This window comes from Aquarana catesbeiana, linkage group LG03 (genome assembly GCF_042186555.1).
Source record: "Aquarana catesbeiana isolate 2022-GZ linkage group LG03, ASM4218655v1, whole genome shotgun sequence".
Taxonomy (NCBI): domain Eukaryota; kingdom Metazoa; phylum Chordata; class Amphibia; order Anura; family Ranidae; genus Aquarana; species Aquarana catesbeiana.
In genome coordinates, this window is record NC_133326.1 from 544201203 (window position 1) to 544225813 (window position 24611).

Genomic DNA, 24611 nt, shown 5'->3' on the forward strand with positions numbered 1-24611 from the left:
CCCAAGTCGATCGATGGATTGAATTGGGTACAATCAGCCTGCCCATAGATGGATCGAATGTCGGCTGAACCGTTCCATCTATGGCCATCTCTAAGGGCCCTTTCACACTGGGGCGGGGGCGGCGTCGGCGGTAAAACGCCGCTATTATTAGCGGCGTTTTACCATCGGTATTCGGCCGCTAGCGGGGCGGTTTTACCCCCCACTAGCGCCTGAGAAAGGGTTAAATACCACCGCAAAGCACCTCTGCAGAGGCGCTTTGCCGGCGGTATAGCCACGCCGTCCCATTGATTTCAGTGGGCAGGAGCGGTGAAGGAGCGGTATATACTCCGCTCCTTCACCACTCCGAAGATGCTGCTAGTAGGACTTTTTTTCCCGTCCTGCTAGCTAGCCCCTCGGGGCTTTCACACTGGAATTAAAGCAGCTGCACTTTCGGGTCGGTTTGCAGGCGCTATTATTAGCGCAATAGCGCCTGCAAACCGCTCTAAATAGTTGTCACTAAAATTATTTCCCATCACTTTCAATACTGGTAGCAATGGTCACCAGGAAAAATAAAGGAAGAGAATCTTCCTAGCAGGTACAAAAAAACAGCAAATAAAAAACTGTATTACTCTCTCTATCAAAAACAAAAAAAAAAATTTTTTTGGCTTCAGATACACTATAAATGCAATATATTGACAGTTATGCTGGATTCACACCTATGCATTTTTAGTGCTTTTTGCATTTTGCAGATTTGCACTACGGTCCATTTAACATGGTTTACAATGGAACACGTTCTGTAGTGCAAATCTGCAAAATGCAAAAAGCACTAAAAATGCATAGGTGTGAATCCAGCCTTAGGGCCGAATCACACCTGAATTGCACAGGCACATGGACTTCATTCATGTGCGATTCCTGCAAGTTCCTGTGGGGTGTTATTTTGCAGCTTATTCATTTGAATTGGCTGCAAATTGCCTTACCCACACTGTATTCTGGTGTGAACTGGCCCTATAGAAATTAGGGGGGACAGGTTTAACTACACATCTTACCACCCATTAACAAAATGGCAGCTACATACTGTATGTCTTGCCTTTTTTTTGTGTGTCTTTTATTTAATAACAGGGACAGTTTTCTTTTAAGTTTTTCTTTTAGTAATTGTTATATTTTTCTCCTTTCTATTTTTTTTGTGTGTGTGTGTGTGTGTGTGTGGGGGGGGGGGTTTCAGTCTAGTAAATAAATACTGATAAAAACATTACAACTGAGTTTGTAACAATTTATTTCAGCTGATTACAATATAAAAAGACCAATTACCATTATTATTTATCTGTCAGTGACTAGTCCTGTTAACAATTTATTATTGTGTGCAAGTCATAATCCTTGTAGGAATTTTACCTTTTTGTAGAATAATGACCGAATGTGAAAACATTAGTTGCAAGAATTTTCTCAGTGTGAGTTGGTGTATTGGCTAAACGCAGACATTAGCCATGTGCAGAAGCATAGACATTTTTTTGGTACTGATCTAAATGCAGCCCTTTTCAAAGATGCGTAAACATTTGCTGCGCATAGATGAGTAAAAAAAATTACAGAAATCTGAGTTACCGGTCAGTATTTTGTGCATGTACACGCATGGGCAATTACGAGTATATACGCACAAAAAATTGTCATTTGAAAAGGTTTAAATTCCATTCTGAAAGCTAGAATTTATTTTACGTGTGTATGCACAAATACATGCACAGATGTGTGCAAAAACAAAATAAAGGCAAGACATTTTTTCCAGGAATACTGATGTTCAAACATCAATACCATATGCAAGTAACCTAAGGTTTCATGCATAGCTAGCTGCTTTCACTCATTCCTGTCTATGGGTGGCTGTATGCAACTCCAGGACATCCCAGGCACCAGAAATACACAGCGTCTTTACTCTGCATGCTAAAATGCACCCATGGAGCGTAACTGGTAAATCACAACAGGCTAGCCCAACTAAAAACCTGCCTTGCTGTGACTTATCAGCCTCCATAAAGGGTGACTGATCATCTATGACTGCATTAACACTTCATAAATTTGAAACCACTACCCATCATTCGTAAAGTTGGTGGGCCTGATCAGTATTTCAGAAAATGCTAACTAATGATGTAGAAGCCAGCATGGTCCCTCAGGTACCCAAACTCACCCAAGTTTCCCAGCAGCAGCTGCGGTAGGGATGGTTCGGAGCTCCAAAAGGCTGCTGGTGTCTTCATTGAAGAAATCATCTGGTAAATTGGCTTCTGCCTGCAAAGAACATTATAGTCGAGAATGACAATGTAAAGTAGAGCGCCATGGAAACTTTCAATTTGTATTAAAGGATGTTTTACAAACAGCAGTGCCAGCGTTCAGGTTTTCCTCAGTTGGATTAACTGTTGGGTCCAACTCTTCCATCTGTTAATCAGTTTCCCTGCTTCTTAAAAATGACCCTTATTGTTTGCTACATTTCAATATCTCGGTTTAAATTTTCATGCTGTGGTGGCTCTGGATAAGCTATTTTGGGGATTTCTCAAGGTCTCTGAGTATTTAGGTACATTTCAAGCAGCTCTCATGGAGGACGTGAACTTGAATGTCGAGGTTTAGGAATGCCAAAGGAATAATAGTATTTTAGAGGACCTTAGGGGCCGGTGAAGGGTTCTTAGTCCTCCAAAACACGTCAGCATGTTTCATGATATTTTAGAAAATAAACAAGTTTAATTTTGGGCTTTTTACTTCTGGATATGACTTCTTCTGTGCTTGTAGATCCACACATACAATTTCAGCCACAATTCTTATGCTATTTATCCTTTCTTAATAAGGATAATAAGGAAATAATAAGTGATACAATAAGTAGAATAATACGTTTACAGTAGGGTTAGCGTCACCCCTCGGTACAAAGTAGCAGCAGCAAAATCCAATAAAATCTTGGGCCATATAAAAACATGTGATTTTGTATTTCATTACGCCTGTATATATGGCATGTCAAGGGTAGTTTTGGACACAGTTTTATAGGCTAGGTTAATTCATGTGTTACCGCAACGCACAAAAACGCGCATTCCTTTTCCAGGCAAAATGTGTGCGCACCGTCGCAGCTGCATTGGGGTGAATGAAGCCTGAGAAGGACATGAATTTTGGAGAGGGTACAAAGGTGGACAATTAAAGTTAAAGAAAATGATAGAAAATTTAATTTACAATAAAAGCTTAAAACTGGACATATTTGAAAAAAAATGTTTTAGAGACAACTGAAAGCACCGCTCCACCCAGGAGGGGAAGCTCCGCTCATTTGCACTCTCCACTGCCACATTTGGCACTTTTTTTTTTGGCAGGGCACCCTACCAGTCATCATAAAGTCCAGAATTTTTTTTAGTTAAATAACTGATAGAAAAGGAAAAACAATGCATTTCCAACACTCCCCATTCATACAGTTACGTAATTTGCTCAATATCCTATTGACTCCAGTCAGTTCTGAGGTCATATAATACATAAACCCTAATGGAGACGGAGTGTCTGAACCCCCAGTACGCACTGGCTTTCTTTTTCCATCAATTATTTATTTAAAAAAAACTTTTTCTGGACTTTCTGATCCCTGGTGTAGTGTTAGTACTATTTTCTACAAATTTGGACTTCCTTCAGGATCCCCCTTTTGTTGGGGGTATTCTGGTGTATGTGAGCAACCTTACCAAAATTAACTCAGCTTAGCTAATAAAACGGTTATTCTGAATATTGGTTTAAAATAGAGTATATATAATGGGTCAAAAATAGGAAATCTGTATGCACTTTCATTGCTGGTGTTGGTGTGCTTTTGAATAGGAAGGTATCTCATTGTCATAAGTTCTATAAGTGCTATTACCTTTTTTACCACCACCCCCTCCCTTTAGAATGTAAGCTCTACGAGCAGGGCCCTCCTGTACCTTTTGTATTGAACTGTACTGTAATTGTGTTGTCCCCCTTATACATTGTAAAGCGCTGCGTAAACTGTTGGCGCTATATAAATCTCGTATAATAATAATAAAAGTTCTGTATGCTCTGCTAAAAGACGAAATTAAAAATATATATAAAAAATAATAAAAAAATAGGAGATCCTGCGCCTCTTATGCATGTATCTAGGTTTTTAGGCCCGATTCACACCTATCTAGGTTGCAGTTTGCAGGTGCATTATGCGTTTTTCAATACACACATTTGATCCATTGAAGTCTATGGAACCAAAACCAGAAAAAAGTACCTGGCCCTTTCCATAAAATGCACAGATGTGAACTACATCCATAGGAAACCATGTTAGATGGACTGTAGTGTGTTTCTGCAAAACTGAAAACAAACTAAAAAATGCATAGGTGTGAACCAGGCACTGCTGTCTGTGTCTTCGCTGGGGAGATTCAGCCCCTCTGATTATCCTGATCACTGTTGTCACCAGGACTGATAGTGATTGTAGAGTTGTCACCAGAACAGGACCTTGAAAGATTTGCTCCATAGACAAAGGAACAATAAGCAACTGATTGAGCAGCGCTTCTTCTTTTTTTTTTTTTTTTTTTCATTTAATTAGTGCAAAGCCTGTTTGTTGAAAACAATGTCTTCAGTCACGTTGTCTTCTAAAGGTCATCTTCTGGTTTGTTGAATAAACCTGACTCTGTGTTGTGTAAACCGTGTGCCCAAACTTCCCTCTTCCATTAACAACTCTAACATAGCAAGCCTCCTCTCTTAACTGTCAGTGAGCTTGACAGTTGCTGAAACAAGCAAGTCCTGTGCACTTAACAAAGTATATAAAAGAGGACACATCAGTCTCTGCTAGAGAGGATTGGAATGCCCCACCATGGTCACACACAATCTATAGTCAGCTATTGCACTGTAAAAGGAAGTGGAGCAAACACAGAGATAACATACAGAGACCATGCAGACTGCAGACCTGCCAGGGACTAAACCCAGGACCTCAGCTTTACATGGCACACGTATTGGATCAGTAATATGCTTGGAAATCTTACCTCAAAGAAATCCTGAGTCTTCTTCAGGAGATGTTTGAGTTCTGTCAGCTCCAGGAAGTTCTGTTTCAGGGTTTGCTGGTTTCGGTTCACCTCTTGCAGCTCCCCCTCCAGCTTCTCCAGAACGGTCTGGTGTGGGGGGGTCCAGAGATGGTTAGTGCCTCATACCTCCGAAGACCCTCCTTCATCCCCAGAGTGAGATAGACCCCAAAGAGACGTACAACGCTACACCCCCCACCTACCTCGCCTCCGTGTCACTTACCTCCAGGTCTATCATCTCTCGAGGCAGAGGGGTCTGTGGGGGCTTCTCTGGTGTTGGGATTACAATCTTATCATTCTGCATTTCACACTCCAGGAAACCTGCAAGTTAATTAAAGATGAGGGATGAGCAAAATGGGGAGATTTCTATTGAGCGAAATACACTGTAGTCTACTTAAAGCCCAATGAAATGCTCATTTTTAAATCATCTAAATACATTCAGGCGCATCAGGATAAAAGGTGTCCTAAATCCTACAATTCATATTCTTTTTAAAGCAGCTACAGCTTGAGTAGAACAGCCTGTCTCCTGTCAGCATGATGCAGACAAGGATCCTTTTTTCTCTGCACGGAAGCAGTGGCCTCCCTGCAAAGCTCCAACATGTCCCCTGCTGAATCAGAACTATAGCCCCTCAATCAGCAAAGCTCATGATTGGAGAGCACTAGCTCTGACCATAGGCTTGGCGGACCTCTGCAGAGAGACTACTGCTTCCACACAAAGATAAAAGGAAGGACCTGCTCAGCAGCATGGTAGCATGGGAGAGGCTTTTCTGCAGGAGGCTACAACCATTGGAGGAGCTAAGTAGGGAGGAAAGGAGAGGTTGACACTGCTGACTGTATTGAGGGGCTTAGGGACAAACGCTGGGGGAGTTTTTTAAAAATTTGAGAACTTGGTGTATAGCCTAAACCTGTTTCTTTAGTGTTAGATAGCATAGTGAAAGATTATAATTGCTGTAAGGCTCTAGCGCTATACAGGGCTCCGTTATTTCCTCTCACTTTCATGTCACAGTGGCAATGGTTTCAACAGACAGAAAGTGAGGGAAAATCTTAAAAAAAGTTTTGTTGGAATATAGTAAAAGTGTGTAAAGTAATTGCTGGGGCCCTCTTTGCTTTGGTGGGCCCCTGCGTACCAGCACAGTCTGCACAGATAATAGACTTGCACTATCTGATATCCCCAATGGTGAGGTGGTTGGATACTCACGCAGGATTCTCTCCATCCCCTCACATCTGCGCACTTCATTCACAAACCGCCTCTGGAAATTATTCACCGATGCATTTAGCTGCAAGACGACAGGAAGTGTTAAGGATAACATACAACAACATAGTGATCACTTAGACTGTTCACTGTCATTTTAGAACAAGTAAAAATGGGAGTCTACGGAGGTCTAGTTTCCTAAATTGATTTATGCAGACAAGTTCCACTTCTATAAATGATAGCAGAGTGTTGCTGAGTGGTACATAGCAGTATATATTCTAGAGAAATCACTCATTTGCTAATTAGCAGTCCAGAATTGCAGGATCTGAAAAGTGTTGTCACCTTCCTTATGCTCTATGGCAAGGGGGATAACAAAAAAAAAGGTAAAAAGATTTCTATATTTGGCCATGGTATGGCATTGGGTGACTTGGTATTGGTAGTAATGGTGCCAGTGAGGGTGCTCAGTGCCATGGGGTACTGTATGGTGAAACAAGTGGCATGCAAGCTCCTGACAGACAGGATTTGGCCAGGATGACAGAAACATACATGGGGAGACAATGATGGAACATGAAAGAAGATTATATATTCACATCTACCAATTACTGGGCATACTTACATCCCGGAACTGCACCAGGCCCAGCTCACCCAGTTCAGCGATGCAGCAGTACCCGGCCTCCACCTGTAGGATCAGCTGCGTCAGGCCCATCTCTTCACTGCGGAACAGGGAGCCCATCCTGAGAGCTGGGCGCTGGACACAAGATCAACCGAACCCAACCAGACACCTCTACCTGCATCAGACACACAAAGTACCAGATGAGCGACAGCTATTTTCAGTTAAGTCCAAAGAGATTAACAAATTACAGTCACAAATAGAGATCCTCATCCTTGTGTTAAGCTTTGTAAATTAAGTCTAAAGGCATAAATGTAACAAGTACAAATTTGCATTAAAATAGAAGTGTAGATATAGTAGAATTAATTATGAGTGTACATTCTTAGCTTTCTACAAAAAGATGTCCTCCCAGTGATTTGAAAGCAGATGACAGTTCTTCGATGGAAGATGTCACCTAATCGGTTTCTCAGCAGATGGGAAGATTCTTCACTTGACTACAGACTTCATAGACCAGCACTTCCCCTTTCTATGACGAGAGCGGAATAGTTCTTATAGAACAGCTATACTAAGCACTTTCATAACTAAACTTGACCACTTAACAATCTTAGTGTCATTTCAGAAAAAGCTTTGTAGTGTATGGGCGAGTGAGCGTTAGACCATGAGTAGACCTGTGGCAGCTCAACTCATGATGGGTCATGGAGGGTCCTCAAAGTTGGTCCCTTCAAGCATGTGAAGATTATGGAGATGGGTGAGGAGCGCCATGTGTGAACAGAAAGTCTTTGAAACTCCAGAGAGTTGAAGAGCAACGATCACTTAGTGTATGATGAAAAACATAGCCATCACATTTCAGGGGGTTCTTCAGGAGTGCAGTTGGTATCCTAAAAAAAAACAGTGTCCCAGAGTTTGTGCCATGTCTGCAGTGACAAGCCTACCAACACAGCAGTCAGCAGGCACTCCGGAACACTGTTATTTTAGGACATGGACTGCAGTGTCCAGAGCCAACAGGTTTAATAATACCAAAAATCTCCCAGCAAACACATTGAATACATTTTTATGCCATGTACTAATGCAGTGGTTATTGTTCCCCAAGCAGATAGAGTTTCCAAGACTTTCTATTCATGCACAATGCTTCTCTCCCAAATCAGAAAGATGACAAGGCTTTCTGTGAAAGATGGTAAAATTACTGACATTTTGCTTTCCTGGCCCCAATCCATGGCAGCATGTGTTTAGTTATATGTATGCTGCTGTGTTGATGTCTGGAACCACTATCTTTAACAGCCAGACACATAGGGGGTTATTTACGAAAGGCAAATCCACTTTGCACTACAGGTGCACTGCAAGTGCACTTCAAAGTGCACTCGGAAGTGCAGTCGCTGCAAATCTGAGGGGTAGATCTGAAATGAGGGGAAGCTCTGCTGATTTTATCATCCAATCACGTGCAAGCTAAAATGGTGTTTCTTATTCTCCTTGCATGTCCCCCTCTGATTTACAGCGACTGCACTTCCAAGTGCACTTTCAGTGCAAAGTGGATTTGCCTTTAGTAAATAACCCCCATAGAAGAATTATAAAATATTAGGAGCTGTTTTGATTATTCCACCTTCTCAGTCTGGATAAGGAGAGTTTAAAAAAAAAGGTATTTATGCAAAAATGCACTTAATATATTTTTAGGGTTAAAAAAGTTATTATCATGATCATATTAATATATACTGTATGTAAAGTCCACATTTTCATTAGTTTTTAATGGATAGGGAAAGCAGTAGAGCCCCTGTTGGATCGGGTATTTACTGCTTTCTGGGGCTTCATGAAAGAGAGAGATTTCACCTCACTTTCTGTCCTGGTGACAATGGGTTTGCCAGACAGGAAGTGAGAGGTAATCTTTAAAAGCAACACAGACAGTTATGATATATATACAGTATATATATATTTATTAAATGTTAGAACCCCTGTCAAATTTTTTGCTGCATGTATCCTTGTAAAAGGGTTTGTTTTTCAATTTCTGTCTGGTAAAACTAATGTCAGCATTACAGGAAGTGAGGGAAAATCTCTCTTATAAAGCCCTGTTTAGTATTAAAATTCCACAACAGTTCTAATCCTTTCCAAATCTTCCATAAAAAAGAAGAAAATGTGGCTGGATTCCCACTTTAATAATATTTCTATAGCTACTATCACTAATTATTTTGTTATTAATGTATTTTGTAAAGCGCTGCGCAAACTGTTGGCGCTATATAAATCCTGTATAATAATAATAATATTACTAAAAAAAAGTTAAAAAGTATATAGTCAATAAAACATACATACAAGTTAAATTTAAATTACAAATAAGACCATATTGTTACAAATAATAATACAACATTTATCATGACTGGTATTAATAATATTATTGTTACGGCTACTATTATAAATTATAACTACTGAAGTTTATACTACAGTTTTTTTTTCTAATATTCTCCAGCATGGTAGGTAAAAAGTTCCAGGAGTTTATGGAAACTAAATAAACTTGAGATGCAGTTATAAACTAGGAGAAGATGTTCCCCTGGACACTGCTGAACCCATAGCCTACCTTTTAGGCCTGAAAAATATCCGATAGGGAAAAATAACTTGTACATCAATAGTACAGGCGCACAGATATGGAGACGCATCTACACATCTATGGATACAATTTACCGAATTTCTGTTCTAGAAAAAACTTGTAACTTGTATTTGATGGAAAGCCAAAACATGAAGAGCAGTAAAAAAACAAAAAAGCAAAAAAAAATCTCATTAGAAGACAGCCAGAAGTGCAGATAGGACAGGAGAAATGTGTGCCCCAGAGAACGCAGATTGGTTGGGGGTCTCACCTGTTTCTAGGAGGATCTCGGCACACTGACAGGCAGTTAGTTTGTCTCAGTTGATGAGTGTAGGCTCAGGGTGCTGGGAGGTGCTGGGCCTCCTCCTCCTCCATGAATGGTCCTCAGGAGTAGAGCAGAGTCAGGCAGCATCAGACCGGTTCTCTCCTCCTCTGTGTGTAGTATCAGCACAGGCTGAGTTGTCGGTAATAACAGAGCAGCTATGTACTAAACCTCCCAGTGTCCAGGATGAACTTATCACCCACTCATTGACCATCTCTGACCTCCAAGGACAGTGCCAGACTCTCCTCCCTAAAAAATGTTCATATCTTTCAGGACACACCAAATGCAGATTCAATTATTATTATTTTATTCATTCATTTTATTATATTGTTTTGATGTTTAGTAAACATGTTCACAAGGTCAAAAAACAAAATCTGGCAGAAAAAAGTCAGAGCTTGGTTAGAGCTGATCCCGAAATGTCATTAATTCAGATGTCCCAAGCTAAATTGTGTTATTTTTGACAGTTTGGATTCCCAAAAGTCTTCTGGTAGAAAGGGACAAAATACTTTTTTAATAGACCAGACCACATCATCTCATTGAGCTGAACTGCCTGGAGCTTCCCAAACCATTCTGTATCATTTTCTGGTGTGCTCCATAGGGGCTCATTCACAAAGGTGCCCGTTGGTATTAAAAAAAAAAAAAAAAAAAAAAAAAAAAAGGTGGTTAAGCTGTGGTTTTACCGACCCCTTAACTGCAATGGGGGCTGGACAGGCTTGCACACAGCAAAAATGATTCCCCTTTGAAGCAAACAGGGCCACCCCACATTTGCAAGCTAAATGCTGAGCTTGCAGTGCACTATTTCTATTCAAAATCCCCATTTAGCTGCCAAAAAAAACTGGCATTCAGAAGGCGACAGTATATACTCATGTCTGGCAGTTGCTCTTGTACCATTCTCTGAAAAGGGACATCATCTCTTTTTAAAGGGGCAACGAGGGCTGCTACCAGTGTGAATGAGACCTAATATTAATGTTGTAAAGCACTGCGCAAACCGCTGGCACTATATAAATCCTATATAATAATAATAATTTTATAACACACGATATTGATGCTTGGTTTGGAAAGTGGAAAATTTATACCCCTCTGACAGTTTTTTTTTTTGTCAGAAAAACTTTATTAGGTTTGTACAAACATACAGGTTCCAGAACTAAGCAGATATCCAAATACTTCAATTGCATATGATTACAACATTATAAAGACCTACCGATATTCCATTCCAGTCCAAAATGAATAAAGTTGATACCCGCCATTCCAAGTCCCACTTCTCCCCAAAAGTGTAAATCAACCAACTGCAAAAGTTAGCATACAAAATTCCATTGACTTGAATTACACAAGCATTTCAACAATTACCCTGCAGAGACCCCTCTGCCAGGTTTTTACTGTCTGGGTCCCCACTGGGGTGATTATCCTTCATTATATTTATGACCATTGTCACCGAGACAGTGAGAATTCCAAAATGTCACCAGGACAGGAAGTGAGGGCAAATCTTTGAGTGTGGTTAGTTGTATGATAGAGGAAAATGAATTCTCATAAAAATAACTTGACGATGGTTCTCACCATTTCCTAGCCAAAAAGAAAAGTTTTGTATACACATACACTTTAAAAGGCAAAAACTGATCCCCGATACAGGTCCTGGGCAGATATATAAGGATAGGATCACAGTGTAATTTTTTTTATCGATTCAAATGCAAGCAATAGTAGTGAATAGCAGTGATTTTGTTTCGATCGACTGACGTAGCACAGTATACTCAATCACCTTGCTGGTGATCTATCTGAAGATATCAAAAGTATCAGTCAAGACACCTTTTTTGCATAATTTATAGGCACCTACGATCGGTTCTGTGGCATTTAGCACAGACCCTTCATACAATCAATAATAAACCATTGATAAATGGTTGGAGCAGCCAAGTGCTGGTCAGAAATAAAAGTTGAGGAAGCATAGCAGAGTTGCAGTACCCCACACCCATGGGAATGTGACAAGAGATTTCCGGCCCTGTAGGTACCTGTAAAAGTTGTTAACTTACCTGTGTACGTGACATTAGTTACCAAATGTCCCCCACTCCTCTTCAAGTTGGATCCCTACCCTATTAGATTATAAGCTATTCTGAGCAGGGCTCTCTTAATTCTCTTGTATTTTATTGTATTATAACTGTATTGTCTCCCTTTTATATTGTAAAGCGCTGCGTAAACTGTTGGGGCTATATAAATCCTGTATAATAATAGAAATAATAATATAAAAAAGAAAATCTGCATCAGTCATCAGTAACTGATAAACATCAACTACAAAAATTATGGCTCATATTATGTGGTTTGCCTTCCTTCCCCAATGAAGGGGGCAATTTATTTAGTACTTGGTTAAATTGAATTAACTGGAACTGTAGTGGCTTATTTAATTACGGTATATATTTTCTTTTGATAAAACGAGTTGTAGGTTAATTATTATTCATCGTGCTCAATGGTTTATGGTTACCAAATAAACAAATGTATTTATTTAATTATTTTAATCCAATAATAAAGGGCTGTAACCAAAGTTCTTCCATAACATTGAGCAGTTTGTTATTACTTTACATAAGGTTATGAGTTCTGCCCATAATCTGACGATCAATTCTTTTCCGTATTGTTTTTTTACAAGGTTTTATGCTATTGGATCGGTTTGCTCACATCGATTAGCTGATCAAATAATTCAAAGTGTGTGTGGCCACCATAAGACGGATCGGCGAGCGCCCAGTGACATTGATGTCAGCCATCTCATCCTCAGGGCTTGCTGTATTTATGAAGGTCCTTGAAGGCTCCTCTACATAGTCACATACTGCCCTTGCTGATCCTGTGATTGGGCGGTTTGTACCATACATGTGTTTTGTGTCGTGTAAAGTGGCGGAAGAGATGGCAGGATTCATGAAACACAATGTTTATACAGCAGGTCACCTTCATAGGGCCCTGCACACAATGTTTATCAAACACTGAACTGGTTTGTCCCAATCCCCGGTGACTACACTGGCCCCAGGCCGTTTCCGACCGGCCCTGTTCTGTCTCACCGCTCACACAGGTGCTTTAAAGAGAGCCTGTTATGTGTAAAGCTGGAAAACTGTTTTGTGAAGTAGATCAAGACAGAATTTTACACTGAAAGAGGACATCATGCGCAAGGCGAGAAGGAACAACCGCATTATCTTTAATGGCGAAAATATCATGCTCTTTCAGGGCCTCTCCCAGCTCCCTATAGCAATTAAAGCGTATATACTGTATAGCCAAAGCTTTTTTTTGGATAAAATAGGAAAGCGTTAAAGCTGAAGATGGGGGTGGAGGGCATAAAGCGGAACATCCCCTTTAGGCTCGGTTCACACTGGTGCGATGCGGGAACCAGCACAATTCCTGTGCGGGGTCCCACATTACATGACTCTCAAGCAGTTCACACTGTTCTCTGTGAACCGCTGCAGGGGGCCAATGTAAAGTTAATGACACCCCCAAATCAGTTCGCAGAACACAAGGGTCCTGCACCATTTTGGTCCAAATACGATGCAAATTCAGCCATAAAAACTGTAGGACTGAATTTGCGAATCGCACAGACATCACATGTGATGTGCACAACAGTGCGGTGTGAATCACATGTGATGTCTGGCAGCGTGCAAGTCTGAACCCAGCCTTATATAAAAGAAGGTCAGTGGTGTCCGTTTATGAAGCAGTGAACCCGAGGATCGCCACTGATCACAGTCCATAAACGGTTTATGAAACAGAGATAATCGGGGGAGAACATGTTCCCCCTCCGATGATCTCCACACACTGAGAATCCTCATTGACTGACACAGAAACGGGCAGTTTATGAAGCTGCGATCTCAGCGCTTCACTGGCGATCTGTGTCAGAATTCACACTCCCCGATTCACCAGCTCAGAGGTGGAGAATCGGGGAGTGAAGAGAGAATCTGGGGGGAACTGAGGGGGAACAAGCAAGATTATTAACTTCCCTCTACCTTGATCAGACCCCCCAAGACAGAAACCATGCCCCCCCTGTCATATTTAAAAAATGTGTGTATGTATATGTGTGTATATATATATATATATATACACACACATATAAAAAAATGTGTGTGTATATGTATATATAACATGTGTGTATATATGTATTATGTAGGGGGACTCGTTATTTTATTAGCATTAACCACGCCATTTGTCCGTGTACTGAGCAGTCATAATTTATCAGTGCTTAATAAACTGACATCTCTGTGTTTCAGCGAATTTCTGGCTGGTACTATAATCTCGTAAAGTCTCACGAGATCCCAGTATCAGGGGCCGTTCTTCACTCCTCCGAAGGAGAAGCGATCTACAAAGCTTCATAAACTGCCATCCAGAGGAGAACGATCTCTTCTGAGAATGCCGGAGAATGAAGCAGTCACAGTGACATTTTTTCACTGCTTCATAAACGGACACCATTGTGAGGGGTCTTTGGGGTAACACCAGGAGATCTGTACTCAATACTACCATCTCATTGAGCCCCACACAACCTATCAATTTCTGAATGACGACTGCGGGAAAAAAATCATTGCTCTGATAATTACTTTTAGTCATTATAGCTAAAACACCAGGATAAGGTTTCTAAAATAGTTCCCTGTAAAGTTGTCACAAAAAAAATTCTAGACTTTTTTTTTTAGCTTTCATTTTTAATAACATTTTCTCATCATAAAATATATTGTAATACAAATAGAATTTTGGTTACAGGTAAGTGTGGGTGGAGATCTGACTCCATCCCTCGGAGGCTCCGCCCCCTGCCCTGGTTACACAGTAGGGGATTGTCAGATGCAGCAGAGTCAGTGCAGGGAGCTGTCACTATGGAGAGGGGTCTGTGTGTCTGTCTGCTGCTCCTTCTCTTCTACATCCAGCAGTGTCACTCAGGTTAGTGCATCTGATATCCAGCACAGGAGAGGGGCTCATCCCACACTACGCAGTCTATGTGCCAGCATCTGCACATTTCCCACTGAAAACAATAAGTTATCCATCTGATCAGGAATTTACTGCGTTTATAAAAGTGGGGGTGGAGGTTGTTACATTTTATTTTTAGATTTTTTTTTAAATTTAGGTTTACTGTAATTTACTTATTTGTATTCTTACAGTTGTATTTAATATTTTTAAAAACATGTTTTATTTTATTCACTGTCATTTTTTATTTTTCCTTTTTTTTTCTGCTTTTGTTACGGCTTGTTCATACCACAGTGCAGCGTGCTGTTGTAAACGCATACTGTCATGCATTGTTAAAGCGCATTGCTTTCTTTTTTTTTTCAAAGTTCTTTTTGTATTATTATAGATGCACAAGTTGAGATGTGTTTTTGTGTGTTGCATTGTGTAAAAAAGGCAGACATTTTTATGCAACACACACAATGCAATGGTATGAAGGGAATAGGGAACATGGAAAACAATTGTTCTTTCAGTGTCCTTGCATTGTCAAAAGCAGCTCCATGCACCTTATTAAAGGAGCCCATGAGCTTCTATGTAATTCTAAGCATTGACACATGTTTTTGTGCTGCAAATAAAACATGGAATGTCTAAATTTTTCCCGAGTGCAAAACGCAATGATTTGGTTTGAACTGAACACACAACAATAGGCTTTGCTGTGTCCTTGTACTGAGCCTTAACACACTAGTTATAACCAAGCCCTAAATGACTTTATAAACTTTTTCAGGTAAGGTAGCATTAAGGCTAGGTTCACATCTATGCGTTTTTTAGTGTGTTTGCAGATCCATAGAAACACACTACAATCCATTTACCTTTTCTGCCTATGGGTCCCGTTCACATTTCCTACAATGTTTTTTTTTGGAAAGGTGCAGGGACTTTTTTTTACAAGCAACGTTGTGCATATTCGGCTCTATAGACTCCTACTTACGAACGGCCTCAAATGCCGGCCACTTGTGCTCCTCGCTGGTCCTGGATACCTCCGGACACATCCCATACTGCAGTACTACATGTACTACATGGCCAGAAGAGCCCCAGATAACATAACAAGCACCCGGAACATCCCACATCCATGCACAGGTATATGTTACACTTACGAATGCAGTGTTCCGACCGAAAGTTACACTTACAAATGCAGTGTTGCGACTTACGAACTTCAACTTACAAACAAATCTACAATCCCTATTGTGTTCGTAACTCGGGGACTTCCTGTACATGCGTTATTGGTGAATTTCGTGCATGACAACAGACACCTCCTCCTAGCACTTACCAAAAAATGCAAAACGCATAAAAAAGTGCACACGAAAAAAGGAAAAATACTGCTCCACAAAAACACACATGCATAGATATGAACCTAGCCTTAATGTATCTTTGTATCCTACAATGTAAATTCCAGACTGAGCTCCTATAGTTTATTAACCAACAACAATAACCCAGCACCAGTGAATAACCACCTGGAGAGCTCAATCAAGACGTGAGGTGTGTAACATGTATTGTTACCATACCTTATAATATAACATCTTATGTACATTTAGCATGACTTGAAATCGAGAGGGGTGGGGAATGGGAGGAAAACCAGTGCAGCTGGACCAACCGTAGCTGATAGATACAGATCCAGACAAACAAAAAATGGCCAGCGCTCTGGATTTCACAAAATTATACTATAGCAGCCCAAAAATAATTTTTTTATTTTTTTGGCCCTCCCACCCCCCAATTTACATCAGTGTATTTAAACTTTGCGAGTTGCCTCTTTCCTTGACTATGACAAAGCGCTCATGCGCGAAACGCGTCGTCAAGGCAACCTTAGGACAGTGGTCCTATCCAGAACCATGTCACGGTGATTATCCATCCATCCATTTTTGTGAGCTCCATATTGGCCAACAGCGGGATTTTCCTTCAGCATCGCTAGCTCCACCATTCCCTTTCTGGTTTGACAATTTTTTTCCCACCGGACTCCCTGTGTGACACCAATTAGCATTGGAGCACCTCCTTCTTGAAGGGTCACAGACCGATTGGGCTTATGTGATTTCTATCAGCACTGCGGGTGCAATCATTCCCCTCCTGGTTGACCTCTCAGGTTCATCACTGGATCCCCTCTAGTGACACCATCCACCATTGAGGTTTTTTACCCTTGAGGAGACATAGGCTGGAGAGCCAGCAGCCTACGTTCCCCAGCTGACACTCCGGCGGCTCTCCTGTGCTAACGTCATCATCTACCGCCACGGAGCCTCGGCGAGGCTGCTCTCCTCACGGCAGAGCATCGGCTCCTTCCACGCCATACCATCTGCCCGCTGGAGCTGGTGAGTTGTCCTTCCTGACATTAGACAACACAGCCAGCGGGGTAACTGTGAGTCCCCTTGTTTCTTTGATCTGGGCACCCCCTTTCCGTTCCTACTACCTTGTTCCATTTGACTTTGGTTGGGATACACACCTGGATGGATCTCCCGTGTTGGTTTTCTGTTGTTCAAGGGCCAACTGTCTGTGTTACTGTGGGATCAATTTTAATATTTGTTTACAACTTGTTTTTATAATTTATTATTCACAATTTACATACTACTATTGGATTCAATAAACTGTTCAGTTTTTATTTTTGGGCTGCTATAGTATATTTTTGTGAAATCCAGAGCGCTGGACATTTTTTGTTTGTTTTCCTAAATGAGAAATGTACTGTGATTTAAAAAAAAATACAATTAAAATTTGTATTAATTTTACATTTCTTTAACATTAATTGCAGTATTAATATCTTCCAGTCAGATTCTATTTACTGCTTCTGTATCAATCCACTAATACATTAGGATGGTCGCACAAACCTTTCCCACATGCCCGTTTTCTTTTGAAGCCAACATAAGTCTGTAAATTTCTCCCTTTGTCATGCTGGCATTGGGAAAGTGCTCCACCCCAAGGGGCCTGACCTGTTTTAGAGCAGAACCTGATTCATCATCTGTGTATTAAGAGCAATATCTCCCAAACTGCTACATTTTTGCAACTGCTTTGCAGATTAAAGGATCAGCCCACCCAGAAGCGAACTCCCCCCTCCCCCGTCATGGGTGCAGGGATGGTAGGAACTCCTCATAATGGGCACGGCAGATGTGCAGACCCCAGGAACATGGCACATAGGAGTGGGAACAGCCAACAATGTAGCAATAATTCTATTACACGACATGCTGTATATCATGAGCCTGCAATAAAGATCTGTTTTTTTGTATAACTAACATCATCTGTTTTTTTTTTTCAGCATCCAATGGGACGGTAGTGAGTTTATTGCAATGTCCAGGTGGGTCATCAGATTCTATTTTTTAGCTACTTGGTTCTATTTAGGACCCATTAGGCATTGTGTTAATACACACTATATCACACATTAATTTGCATTGCATTAAAGTGGATGTAAACCCGATTTTTTTTTTTTTTTTATGTCATAATGCAGAGTATAAGATTTCCTATCATTTGAGCCCAGTCTTGCCACACAGAGTTAATCCATCTCTGAGCAATCCTCTTTTATTGTTCAGTGAGATAAATCTTGACAAACAGAGAAAAACTTTGTCAAATCCTCCCCCTTGCTGTGAGTGACAGGTGATTTACATATCTTGTGCACTAGCCTAAGAAACAGGCATTCTTTTTTAATTCCCTCCCCCACTCCTTTCTTCAGCAGCTCTGCAAGGATTGGCTGTTCCACACCTCAGCATGATTTGGCATCCTGAAGTCATGTGATTACTTTCCTGTCTTTTCACTGGATGTTAGAGATCATAGCAGAAGTTCAGTGTTAGGAATACACAGGAGAAAATGCATATTGACAAGGGGAGTGTAGAGGTGGGCGGGGCGTCTACTGACATCACGACTCCACCCACCAAGCTCCAGACAACAGACCCACCCACAGAATCTGCAGTTTTTCGGGTCTAATAACAGACGGAGGGGAGACATTTGACAGGTAAAGATACATGCAGGAGGCATGTATATCCTTAGAGATAACCCTTATGGCAGTAGTTTAGAAAGGATGACATTGGGTTTACATCCACTTTAAGGCAGGCAATTTGAAACAAATGGACTGGCAGCACACCAAAGGTCCCAATAATCAGATGTGCCACAAATTCTGTAATGTACATTGAGGCATGCCGCAACTCATGTGAGCTGCCATAGGGCATTGGGTTGCAATTTAAAATTAATTGCACCACAATGCATGTAATGTGTTATTTCATGTTGCAACAACCCAGTAGCGTAAATGGAACTAAATGTAAAAATTTAAAAACTGCAAGAAATCAGGATTTTTAAAGTACACTTACCTGCCTATTTGCAATCCTCAGCAGAATGTGCACAGCTTAAGGCCCGTACACACGATACGAAAATCGGAAGTAAAATGATCTGCTGATTTTCGGATCGTTGGAGTATGGTGCTTTCGACAGCCGATTCCGGTTTTTCGGGCGACAAAAGCTGGATGTGCAGACTATAAATTTTATGTCGTATGTGAACTCAATGTCCGATTTTCATTTAATCAGTACGGTTTTCGTACGAAACAATCGTAAGAGCAAGACTATGCATGCTCAGAAACGAAAGAATACATACAAAACAATTCAACACATTATGTCACTTCTGAAGTTGTATTCTGTCCTACGAGAAATTTCATATGGTGAGTAAACTCTTCACTTTCGACATGAGATTAGCATGCAACAAAAAACAGATGAACGGTCCTCCGAAAATCTGATTGTGTATATGAGGCTTTAGTTTACATTCTGGCACACTGCACTCCCATGTGCATATGTTGGGCATGCCAATCAAGTGGCCGAAGACCAGCACTTGGAAAAACCAGGGGAGAAGATGCCGGTTCTGGTGAGGGACTGTTGGAACTAAAGCCGGTCATAGGCAGTTCGAGTCTCTGCTGAACCGGCCGAGATTCAAACCATGTATGGGCAGGCTGAATGTACCAAAGTTGATCTATCGATGAACTTGGGTACAACCAGTTTGTCAGATTTTACATGCTATGATTGCTATTATAGCCACTGTGTTCTCCTGGCAAACACAGCTCCCCACGCCAGGAGAACACAATGGCTCCACGAGAGTTGCAGGAAAGAAAATCGCTCCATCTATGGTTGGCTTAAGGTAAGTATGTGTGCCTATAGTTCTGCTTTAATTTAGATTCACGGTTATGGTTGTGCAGGCATCAGCACACATTGTAATGTATATTGGCCCTCAGCAACCCCTAAAGATGCCTTGTGAGGACCAGCTGACTTGTTCTTGAAGGTACATGTTTGGGGTTTGCCATCTTTGGCCTTTACTCAGTGACATGAGTGATATGGAATAGACATGTAAATATCAGATGTCCCAATGTTTCATTAGCCGTATGTTAGTTCCAGGTCAAACACTCAGTAAGTAGTTGATGAAGGATAAGGTTGACAGCCATAAACCTTGCAACAGCAAATGCATGTGATTGGTAGTGCCTGTATTCCTGTTTTTTTTTAAATTACCATTACTTTTTTTATTAAAGTATAACTAAAGACAAAACTTTTTTTTCTGGATAGAGTGGAGAGGGATTGGAATCCTTGTCAGTTTCTTTTTGTTGTCTTTGCCCCCATCAGGGAGATTCACCTTCTCTATTTGTCCTGTTTACCATTATCATTGAAATTAAAAGAAAATCCCAAATTCTGGGTTGTCCCCAGAAAAGTAATAGTGGGGAAATCTTCCAATGGGGACACTACCTGGGGGTAATTTAATTTAATTTGCAGGGATTTCTTCCCACTTCCTGTTTGGCTATCGCACAGGAAGTTAAAGAAAATCTCTGCAACGGCACAAAGATGATGAAAAAAAAAGATCTGACACGGGTTTTAACCCTTCCTTGCTCTATCCAAAATTTTTAAAAAAAGTTTTGCCTTTAGTTCTACTTTAAGTACAAAAGCCAACTAGAAAACGTGGCTAAAATGGTCGGAAAACAGTCTCCAGATACATTCATACTTACAATAGTACAGTAATCAAAATCAAGACAGTATCCAATAATCCTGAGGTCATCCGTAGTGCAATACGTTTAGCTTCAAGAAATAACTGTATAACCAAAGAGAAACCCTTTAAGTAGCCTCTCCATTAGAAGTTTGACTACGGAGAAGTATATGGCTACATCAACGGATATTAACAATGGCGTATACCTGACTCCTGTTTTTTTTTTTTAAAGAAAGTATGGATGCTGCTAACGATGACCTCTCCTTCTGAAAGTACTAGCTCTGTCATTGCTGATCCAATAGCTTTGGAGCTTTGTGTGTCAGAAACAAGTATGCAGATCAGGAACTCTGACTCTGCAGGTTAGTGTGGTTGATCTGGCCCTGGAGTCAAAGTACTAAAGCCAGGGAATCAGTATGATGGCTAGGAGGTTAGTACTTTCACATAGAGAGGTCAATAATGGCAGCCTCCTCTTAGTATAGAGTTTCTTTAAAAGGAACCATGTAGTGAAATAAATGTGGAGACTGCCATTGGAGACCTCTCCATCTACAAATACTGCCGGAGTGTCATCATAAGCCAATAGCTTCAGTACTTAGCATTTTCAGAAAGAAGCTAGCCATGGCAGGCTCTGTATTTCTCAGCTGAGGGAACTGCAATCTTCAGTAATCATTGGCATCTAATCAGCATATGGTCTGGTTGCTATAAGTTACTTCACATTGATGTTCTTTACACTGCCTGTTACACTTCTTTTTTGTTTCCCCCACAGACACTGATATCTGTGATGTGGCTAGCCTTTGCTGTGTGTCCGGCGTGGACAGTTATGGCTGGATCGCTGCCACCATCGGCTGGGCCTTGTGGTTCTTCACGTTGATCCTCCTCTGCATCTGTAAGGTTATGGACCTCCGTCCCGATGAGCCCAAATACCTCCAGGCCTGAGGGGCGCACGGAATGATGGACATTTGTGCTGCAAAGCGATGACTTGGGAACTCCAGTAACTACTGACCTCAGCCCATCATCTCCCATGAAGCATTATTTTCTAAAATAAAGGACTGTGCTGTTGGTTTACCCCCTTCATCTTGGAACACGTTGCAATTAAGCCAAAAAATTTCCAGAAGATTGTTCGTGGCCCCCATCCAGCAAATACAGTCACACGGTTCAGAGAACCCTACTGCACAGACAGAAAAAAAATGGAGGCCTTAATTGCTGCATCTTAATGAAAAAGCCCAAAAAATAGCACTTTCAGAAGAAGGTGGCAACTGTCTGTTATTTCCATTACAGGTGCTCTTGCTAATATTTTTTTGTTGTTGTTTTGGATAGGGGTAGCGAAGAGCTACAGCAGAACTCCAGCCAAAAATATAAAAAAAATTATAGTTCTGTAAAAGCTATAGTGAAACCATCATTTGCTGCAATAGTTACCTTCAGTCCCGAGATTTCCCCTGCCGCTAGATTCCTCATTTTGATGGTTAGAATAATTTAGCTCATTTCCTCTGAACCCAAGATATCATGGACCCACCCCAAGCCTGTGACTGGATAGCATGCTGAGAAGCTTCCCTCTCTGCTCTCTCCTCCCATCTGCATAAGTTGGATGTATCCTTCTATTGCTTCTTCCTCTCACATTCCAGCTCTGCCTGAATAAGGACTGCAAAAGGCTGATACCAGGTCAAATTCAGGGGCTTACCCAGCTGCATTAATGGGTGCATTTCATATCTGCCTGGAGTTAAGCTCTACAATTGTTGTCAAGTTATTTTTTCTGTTTGTGTCTCCTTTGGGGAGTTTTTCCTCCACCTCCTGTCCTGGTGACACTCGTGCAAGATGACAGGTACAGGTGTCACCAGGACAGGAAAAGCACAGACAGGAATAATAATGAAAATATTGATGGAAGTTCTAATTTTTCCCTATTCTATTAAAAAAGTAAAAGTTTTGCATAAGGTGGGATTCCCCTTTAAAGAAGCTTACATTTATTAAAAGAATGAATGGATTTCTATTCATCTTTTTCCAGAGCCATCACCATCTCACAATCCTTCCATCTCCAGCATCTATAGTTGAACACAATGTTTTTGAAGCAGTATAAGGCCCCTTGCACACAGATGTCATAATTTACTAATGCTTACTTAGGAACTTGTGAAGCCTGTGTGCAAGGGGCCAAAAACTGTGTGTAAATACCCGAGTACTGGGGAGTATAGGCGAGTAAAGGTGCGTAAGCATATAGAGGAGTAAAATTATTCTTCATTGCCACTATTGTAATATACTCATATAAACCTGCTTATAGAGTAAACACGCACTTGCAAGTGAAAGTGATTGTAAACCCTCGCTTTTTTTTTTTCTTCTAAAAATACCAAAACTCAGCATTTTTTACTCCCGTGTGCAAAAGGCCTAACTGCTGTTGTATCATATTTAAATTGAGAAATAAATAAATATATACCATAAGGCCAAAGGTTTGTGGATGCCTTACCATCACACCTGTATGACCTTAAGGCAGCCCATTCCAAAGCCATGGCCATTAAATATGACGTTGCCCCACTTTTTGGCTATACCATCCTCCACTCCTTTCTCCTGGGAAGGCTTTCTATGAGACTTTGGACTGCGTCTGTAGAAATTTGTGCCAATTTTGAGGTCAGGTTGGATGTTGGATGAGAAGACCTGGCTCACAATCGGCATTCCAATCCCCCCCCCCCCCCCCCCCAAGGTGTTCAGTAGAGCTGAGGCCAGGGATCTGTGCAGGACACTTGATTTCCTCCACACCAAGTGGTCAGACCATGTCTTTATGGAGCTGGATTTGTACATGGGGATACAGTCATGCTGGAACAGAAAAGGACCTTCCCCAAACTGTTATCACAACACTTCAAGCACACAATTGTTTAAAATATATTTGTATGATGTAGTAATAACACCTGAACATAATCATTTGGAGGGAGTTCACATACTATATGGTGTATTTTATTAAAAATCCCTCTAATCTGGCTTCAGAAAGAAATCTGTAAATGTAGCTTTTGTCAAGATTATTTCAGATCTACATTTCTGAGTGAGCATTAAATCATTTCACATATGTATATATATTTTTTTTCACTTGTCTCTTTTATTACTTTGCTGGGTTGTAACATGCATCGGTTCCCGAATGACACAATCCACAAATACCAGCTTGGACCTCCCCATACAAGACCCTGTACGTGCACATTAAATAAAAATTAACAGAAACATCAAACGGTACAAAAAAAAAGAAAGGAAAAAAAAAATCACAGCAAAAAAAAACAAACTTTACCCCAGACCGGACCTGCCGGCCCATCCCTCCCCAAAACACACACAAAGAAAAACATTACAAACATGTTTATGTACAAAGTTGCGTGTTGTGAAAACAGAGACTTGTCGGTACAGAAACATCACATGAAGAGTCCACGAGGTCTGTGCACAACACAGCCCAGAAACCAACCCCTTCACGGCCGGACAGGCCAGCATGTCATACCGCGAAGGATCTGGGCCAAGACCAAAAGCGGTTGAGTTTTGTTTGTCCCACAAAATGTCAAATGTGAAGAAACTTTGTGTTCTGTTTAATTACACACAACGTCATACTTTAACCGTCCGCTCCGCCGTGTCTGCGTTTTTTTTTTAACCTTCAGAGTCATCCTCATAATCTCCAATAAAGTTTTTTTTTTCTCTCTCTTTGATTGTTAACACAGATATGTCAGCATTTGATTACAGAACAGTCAGTTTGTATATTGCTGAATTGTAGCACCGATAATGAACCCTCCTATGGCTGGGTCGACAGCTGCAGGCTATGGGGAATATACCAGATCAGTAAGGATTGTATAAATTTAGTATGTTTACCATGCAGGCAAACAAGGAAGTTGTGGTAGGGGAATAGCAGAAAGTGCATAAAAATAACGGTCACAGAAATTCACTATTATTAACTTAACCATTTCTTTCTCTAAAGGGGCCTAATATAAACTTTGTTTTATAAATTTGCAATATTAGGAAACCAAACAAGATGGTAAACTGACCACTGTGAATCCTTATGAACAGGTATGACCTAAACACCAAACGTTCCACATAACCAGGACACTGTGGGGGAAATTAATAAAGTT

The 24611-nt window shown here is 40.8% G+C and overlaps 2 protein-coding genes across 3 annotated transcripts in view; one reads left to right on the top strand and one right to left on the bottom strand.

Moving 5' to 3' along the window:
* ATP6V0A4 (ATPase H+ transporting V0 subunit a4) overlaps positions 1–9842 on the bottom strand; it is a 55372-nt gene extending 45530 nt beyond the window's left edge. Inside the window, exons 1-6 of one of the 2 annotated variants that reach the window (XM_073621475.1) lie at positions 9628–9842; positions 6797–6968; positions 6187–6265; positions 5212–5309; positions 4953–5078; positions 2147–2244 (exon numbers count right to left, since the gene is read on the bottom strand). In XM_073621475.1, the coding sequence (XP_073477576.1) occupies positions 2147–2244; positions 4953–5078; positions 5212–5309; positions 6187–6265; positions 6797–6913 (518 nt within the window). In that variant the 5' untranslated portion in view covers positions 6914–6968; positions 9628–9842. Of the gene's footprint in view, positions 1–2146; positions 2245–4952; positions 5079–5211; positions 5310–6186; positions 6266–6796; positions 6969–7168; positions 7304–9627 lie in introns of those variants that run through there. The other variant, XM_073621476.1, reaches the window with a different exon arrangement.
* Positions 9843–14424: 4582 nt separating this feature from the next.
* TMEM213 (transmembrane protein 213) lies at positions 14425–23586 on the top strand. Its single transcript, XM_073621479.1, has 3 exons — positions 14425–14559; positions 17849–17887; positions 21299–23586. Exons 1-3 carry the CDS (start codon positions 14496–14498, stop codon positions 21466–21468), a joined length of 273 nt encoding a protein of 90 aa, XP_073477580.1. The 5' UTR covers positions 14425–14495; the 3' UTR covers positions 21469–23586.
* Positions 23587–24611: the final 1025 nt, after the last annotated feature.